The sequence below is a fragment of the Amblyomma americanum genome, chromosome 8 (assembly GCF_052857255.1).
Source record: "Amblyomma americanum isolate KBUSLIRL-KWMA chromosome 8, ASM5285725v1, whole genome shotgun sequence".
NCBI lineage: Eukaryota > Metazoa > Arthropoda > Arachnida > Ixodida > Ixodidae > Amblyomma > Amblyomma americanum.
This window is the reverse complement of record NC_135504.1, coordinates 37,599,471-37,606,817: the sequence shown is the minus strand read 5'-3', so window position 1 is coordinate 37,606,817 and position 7,347 is coordinate 37,599,471. Positions and strand designations below refer to the sequence as shown.

At 44.4% G+C, this 7,347-nt stretch overlaps 3 protein-coding genes across 3 annotated transcripts in view; 1 reads left to right on the top strand and 2 right to left on the bottom strand.

Moving 5' to 3' along the window:
- The window catches only part of LOC144101385 (ribosomal L1 domain-containing protein 1-like), a 486,157-nt gene that overhangs the window by 222,518 nt on the left and 256,292 nt on the right, over positions 1-7,347 (top strand). The window lies entirely within an intron of this gene.
- Positions 1-7,347, bottom strand: part of LOC144101383 (uncharacterized) — a 67,216-nt gene that overhangs the window by 49,798 nt on the left and 10,071 nt on the right. The window lies entirely within an intron of this gene.
- LOC144101384 (uncharacterized) lies at positions 1,129-5,529 on the bottom strand. Its single transcript, XM_077634518.1, has 3 exons — positions 4,133-5,529; positions 3,106-3,271; positions 1,129-1,244 (listed from the first exon to the last, which is right to left on the bottom strand). Exons 1-3 carry the CDS (start codon positions 4,233-4,235, stop codon positions 1,151-1,153), a joined length of 363 nt encoding a protein of 120 aa, XP_077490644.1. The 5' UTR covers positions 4,236-5,529; the 3' UTR covers positions 1,129-1,150.

Below are 7,347 nucleotides of genomic sequence, written 5' to 3'. Positions count from 1 at the left end.
ACCTCTCCTTATCGCTTAAGAACACAGATGCCGTGCTGACGCAATTCTCTTCAAGCCTTGCATTTTCGCCAGCTGCAACTACCTGCCTCGTGGTCTTCTCGGCGGATTTGCGCAGAATTGTGGTGTGCTCAAAGAAAGGAATTTTGTTCTTCACACTGTTAGCAGTCTCTCGAATTTATACCTACACTGTAAAAAAAAATCCGTCAAAATGACGGGAAATACCTTGGCAGCTCTATTTCCAAGCATTTGACCGTTAAAATGACGGCACCAAGTCATTTTAAAATGACGGTGTTTTTTCATCATTTTGATGTTTTTCTTGTCAATCTGAAATACAACCGAACCGTCAATTTGATGACATTTGACCATCAAAGTGACGGCAGAACATCATTTCTAAATGACAGTTTTTCCATCATTTTGACGTCTTTCTTGTCGATCTGAAATACAACTGAACCGTCAATTTGATGACATTTGACCATCAAAGTGACAGCAGAACATCATTTCTAAATGACAGTTTTTCCGTCATTTTGACGTCTTTCTTGTCAATCTGAAATACAACTGAACCGTCAATTTGATGACATTTGACCATCAAAGTGACAGCAGAACATCATTTCTAAATGACAGTTTTTCCATCATTTTGATGTTTTTCTTGTCAATGTGAAATACAGCCAAACTGTCAATTTGATTGCATTTGACCGTAACAGTTACAGCAAGCTGTCATTTCTAAATGACAATGTTTTTTCCTGACTTCGATGTCTTTTTTATCGATTTGAAAATATAGCCAATCTGTAATTATACCACTGATTGTCTGCGATGGCAAGCTGTCAATTTTAAAACTGTTTTTATGACTTCAAGACTTTTTGCAAATTTGAAATTATCTATAACTGTCAGTACAGCATTTGGCCATCAAGGTAATAGCAGGCTGTAATTTAGAAATGACTATGCTTTTAACCATTCCAAAATTTGGCTTGTCAACATGAAATGCAACTGTGTTGTCAGTATGATGGCCCAACACGACAAGTCTCAACATAATTCTGTGTCAATATGTAGTGTAGTGAACCTGACCACATGAGAGTCATTTGCAGTGGGCAGTACCTCATAAACCATGCAACAAAAACAAATTTACATTTCTACTTGCACATTTATTCATAAATTAAAGTGCCTGCAGCAGGCTCAGCAACTTTGGTGCGATTCCGCAGGCCCTGCCTTTGCCGCGCCCTTTCGTTGGGTTGATCTGCCCAAGGTACCTGGAAACAAAACGAGGATAGAATAAATCCATGCTCCATAAACTGTGCCAATCACATACTCTGCCTACACGCGTGAAATGCCATGAATGTGTGAACTGCACTACCTTCTGCAACACACAGTATTACGAAATGAAGAGACGAGATTAAAATCAGGTAGCAACAAATGTGAGCACATTAGTAGTGCGCTTAAATAGCTACATATACATGCACTAACAATAGATTATGTACCTAAATGTAACCATTATTATAACTCGTAAAAACAGCCCACAATTGCACATACACACCGTATAGTATTTCTAGTAACAATAGGTGCTCATCATGTACAGGGACCATGCACAGAGTCTAGAAACCATAACTATGCAAGAGCATTTTGCTGCATTTCAGTGTTTTCTGCTGTCAGCCGCAAACATAGGTCAGTATTGATGTAACACCCTGATGTCCAGGTATAGGCTGCAATTGCACATGTGGCAACCATGCATACATTTACAGCCTCATTATCATGCCTCATCATCTTACCATTTGCACAATGCTCATTCTAATTTCTGTGCCCTTGGCAACAAATAAGCGGAATTTCACACCTGAAAACTTCTGAGCAATCAACAAACCTGTCACGATGATGAATGTCTTAATTTTTTTTCTTTTACACTGCAACTTTTGACACAAAGGGTGGCCAACTTCTCAGGTGCCGACATAGCAGACTTTACAATGGCTCTTTCACCTGTCCATTTCAAGTACTGAGCAATTCTGGACAAATATGGGATCACAGCATAATTTTTTTGAAAGGGGCTAATAACCCTGCCAGCCCCTAAAAGATCACCAGGTGAAAGGGGAAAGTGCCATGTAATGGTTGTGAGAGTACCTGTGAAGCTGTCCTGCCTATGTGTCACGTCTCCCGTTTCAATGCAAAATGAAAAAACTGACATTCATCATTGCAAAAGGTTTGTTGAGTGCCCAGAAGGTGAGGTAGAGAGCTCTACTTTCTCGGGGCTGATTGTACACAGGCTAGAGCGAGCACTGCATCAATGGTAACAAGGGAACCTGAGGCCTGTAATAGTGCAGACAGGCATCCGGCAACTTAGTGCCACATGTGTGGACGCAACCCATAGTCAGACACACTGTAATGTTGCACTAGGACATTAGCCAGTGGACACGATACATAGTAGAGCGACTTAAAAGAACTGCATTTACACTTAATCCTCGCTCCTATTTTTCCTGACGTCGGTACTTATAAAAGTGCTGCACACATTACATTTAGCAATAATTGACAGTAGCGCCTGTCCTATCTGGTTCTTCGTCCTAGCCCCTTTCTTGCAGTAGCCAACCAAAAAAATAAGCAAAACACCGAAAAGTGTTATCTAGATGCACTCACAGGACACGTGACCAAGTTTAGGCAATGCAAACTGCCAGGCTGGTGCATTCATCACATGACAATGATCAAATCCGCAGTTCTGCAAGTGTCAGAGTACCAGAACTGGGTGCAATTTTAAATCAAAAGTCCGACCTTCATCTCGCAATTGCCAGAGCTAGCCAATGTGCAAGGCTTGTCAGCATGTACTGCTGGCAAGCAGCACTATGTCAATAATCTTGCCATTCTACTTTCTAAAGACACCTGTGACTGGCAAATCACCATACAGCTGTGCCAAAAAAGCAACACGGTGCTGTGCCAGAGAACGAAGAAATGCACGAGAGGAATGTATGTGACGACATCAGAATTTCAGGGGAACAGGGCAGAACTGATCACTTGCAGGCACTGGCTAAGGAGGGCGAGTGCCTTTCCTCAGGAAAAAGAAGCCTGCTGCTCACACTATTGCCTCAGATTCCGATTGCTTATCAAACGCATCATCCACATTCACTCATTTACCTCTGCAAAAACTCCATGGTGAGGGGGCAGTCGGGAGGGTACGCAACGTTGAACACAAAGAAGGCACCAAGGAGGAGGCCCATGGCCTTCTCAAGACTTCTTGTAGAAATGAATTCTACAGAATCCACTGCAACGATGATCTTCTTTATGTCCCCCTTGCTTGATCCTGCAAGGAAAAAAAATAGTCACACGTAAACACTACCCACTAAAGGGGTGATCTAATAATTCGAGTAACTCTATGGCATTCAATGTGTCCACTGAGAGAAGCCGAATTCAAATGTACTCGTAAAAAGCCATACTGGGTCTTGTTGCTAGGCCTTATGGTACCCTGGCAGTAGACAGACACATGCAACATGCCCTCCCTTATCAGTGCTTTACACGCCACTAATTATATCTGTTGAAGATGCTTGCTTCATGTAAACATACTACATAGAACTTGTTTATGGAAAAAGCTTTACAAATATTGCACGACAAAAAAGAATTAACTTTGTCGACAGAATATTTCTTTTTTTTTTAAATAATGGGGAATAGTGATGAGGTAACGAAACTTGGGCAAGCACCGAGGCAACTTTTCAAAGGCCCTCCATTTTGTACCTAGCCTGCCATGACATTGATGAGAAAACCCAAGCTCAGCTTCGTTCATGCTTTCTAGCAAAACGTCATGCTTTTGGCAAGTCAAAAGGCCGCACATTAGTCTCGATGAACTCTGGCATATCACCTTATCACCCTCCCCAATTATCAACAGTACTGCTACTGAGTTCCAAATTTTTTGTACACTCTAATAAGAATGGAAAACTACTGGCCAAACTTGCACATTGTTATCATGTTTAATTATTAAACAAACTGCACATACATAAGATGAAGCAGCAATTAAGCCTTTCATCCAGGGCTAGCCTCATTCCTAAGTTTTGAATATGTCCTACTAAGTAGAGTGAAGTTACACAAAATCAGGTTACATCGTAGAATAATAAAATACACTGTACAAGCCATGTTTTGAGCCAAAGTTCTATAAATGACAGATACGCACCAATCGCAGCAAGGTGCGGTGTTGTTGGCAGTCCTTCCAGCCCCCCTTCAGCTGCATGCTGGGAATTCACAAGCCACATGTTATTAGACTCCAGAGAAAACATCAGTGATCAGTTACACGCATCTCAATAATAAATCATAACCATACTTCCAACGATCCTGCTGTCATCAAGGCACTGTCTACACCTCGGGTACAGTATCATTGCAGCAGAAATGGATGAAAATGCGGTATAAAATTACAAGACTACAAATTTACTTGGTTCAATAATTCCCAGCTAATGGATACACCAGTCGAAAGAAATTTTTGGCCCTTGTTTGAGGCTTATAGGCAATAAGCTATAAAAATGAACAGAATTTATTTGGAAATAACTATTGCTGAAATAATTAGGCCCATATCTTAATGCTATACACAAGAATGAAACTGCACACTATCAGTACACGAACTAAACACTGAGCTGCCCCATCGCCACCGGACACCGACGTATGGGGCTCGGTGTGCCAGGAACCGAGGAACAACAAAAAAGAGAGAGCGTAAGAGATAAAACAGAAAAAAGCTGATCAGTGCACGAAAAGTAGTCTGCTTTTTATTGACGAATACTTTTACGAACCTAGTGCCGACACCGTGAATTCAAGGGAGCTGCAGATGGCCAGCATGGTAGTCATAGCACATGTTTTGGCCTGAATTACAACTGAAAATGTAAAAAATGGTTTTTACGACTATTTTTACTGCCCATTAAGCCCATTCATAAGGTGTTCTGCATTAAACAGAGGCGCATGGCGCGCTAGAGCTCGACCAACTCGATTTCGATCCTTGGCCCGCGTAGCAGTAATCGTACCCGAAAGTCAGGCTCGATCGCGATTGTATGTGGGCGCATGATAGAGATACTATAAACGACTTTCTTCAATTAACGTGCGCCAATGCTCTTTGTACGCTTCAGTGTTCCTCACAGGAAGTTTTTTTTTTTTTACACGTGGGCGCACGCAGCCCCTGAAAATCGCTGCACGTGGCTGAACCATGAGGCCGCGATTCACGCACGAAGGACCACGCGCGAAAAATCGCGGTTGTGTGGTTTCCGCTTTACGTAGAAGCACGTCTCTAAACGGCAATCTCGGGCCCACGGCCATCGGCGCGTGTATACATTACGCGTGAGAACTAGCGTGCTCCTCGTAGCTATGTGCCTCACAGAACGCGTACTGCACGAACGAAGCATATAAGCAGAACACTTACCTTTACCCGCTGCAGTTGATTTTCGGCTGCAGCCCATACGTTCCTTGATTGCGTCTTCGCGGTCTTCCAACGCGCCACACACAAAAAGGCAAAATGGCGCAAAAACAGAACTCACACCGGGGCAGAAGCAGCGCGCACAAAGAAAAGCGAGAGGGAACCACGACAACCGGACTCCTTCCTTGACAGCGGCCGCGGGGGCCGGAAGCGCGCGTTGAACGACGTCTCACATGACGTACCCCTACGCGCCAGCCAATAGAGTTTCTCGTTTTTGTGTTGCGCTCTCCGTCTCTTTCTCCTCGCCCGCTCGTTCACGGCGAAGTCTCCGTCTTTCCCGTTTGACGCCGGCGGCTCGTCAAAATAGATAAAAAGGTGGCCGTCAAAATGACGGTTTGTTTTTACAGTGTAGGTGTCCAGAGACAACTCCAGGGACGTTGTTGTTGTGTTCCCTGAGACATTTATTTCAACATCTGCCATTTTGGCCGGCGCAGCCTAGAAAAGGTCGCCAGAACAAACAATAGCATGAAGTCTTAATCGGCGCTGCTTTCCCTGTCTCTAGTAATGGCATTTCCTTATCATGCTATGATGAGCAAAGAGCACGTTTTGCATGAGTTCGCTCTTTGTAAGCCAAGAAGCGGCCCTGCATGCGCACTCCAGAGGCAAAGATGCCAATAGCAATCCGGCTACTGCTCTAGCTCTCACCTGCAGATAATCTTATTTCAACGCACGAAAGGGATTAAGAGCAAGCTGCGGCACCCGCCGTGGTGGCTCAGTGGTTAAGGCACTCGTCTACTGATCCCGAGTACCTGGGTTCGAATCCGACCGCGGTGGCCAGCTTCCGGTGGAGGTGAAACGAAAAAGCACCGGTGTGCTGTCCGGTGTCATTGCACGTTAAAGATCCCAAAGTGGTGGAAATTATTCCGGAGCCCTCCACTACGGCACCTCTTTCTTTCTTCCTTCTCTCAGTCCCCCCTTTATCCATTCCCTTACGGCGCGGTTCGGCTTTCCGCCGAGATATCAGACAGTTATCGTTTTTTCTATCACCAGTCTTAATATGATAAGCCCAGACCGGGTTTACGAAGTTCCCAGCTTGAAGGCTTGGTGATGACGTCAGGAATTGTTAATAACCACTCAGAAAAAAATCACGTGATGTGCGAGTGGTCAAGTGAGCTGGATATATCGCCCGCGCTCAATTTTCACCCAAGGTATTAACAGCTATAAAATATAATGACTCCTCTGTTTTATCCCAACAGAAAACCGCCTACAGGACAGTGAATCACTATTCCCTCCCGTCAAAGCTCTACTCTCCGAGCTGCACCTTTCAAGGTCAACAAGGTTTCACTTTGACCTTGAGCCAAGCTTCATACCCCTGACATCACACCACGTGACTGGCCATAGCTGGAGCCAAGCTCCAGCTGCGCCGCTCTCCTCCGCCGAACCGCCTCCGTACCACGTGACATGACCACGTGATTATCCTCGCCGCGGTCGCTTCAATCGGAGCCGTTGGGGGCTCGACTCTGCGAAGCGGTGGAGGCCGGTATTTCGCTCGGCTCGTTTGGAATAACTTAGTTAAAGAACAGCCATTTTTTTTCTTCAAGAGCCTGCCGAGGCAACTTGCATGAAATCCTCTCAAGTACAGACGAAGACAACGTAGGCTGACTCTTGAACATCACGTGGGTCCGCCAGCAAGGAGCACCAATTCTGCGTATTATTCACAGAAGAGGAAGAACGGAAGAATGTATTACTGACCATGGGGCCTGCAGCATAAAATGGAAAGTTGGCATCTGGTGTACGGAAAAAAGAAGGTGCACTATGTCCTCCCAAAAAGTAAAGGTTTTTAAAAATTCCTTTTTGCGTCATATTCAGCCGTCCTTTGCACAGAGCAGTGTTTGTCAAAAAAAACATAAAAAGAAGTACGTACCACTGAAACGAATTCATTCCACGAAGTTCGGCCATCTAGCGATAAACGCCGGCGAATAAATGGTCTCAAA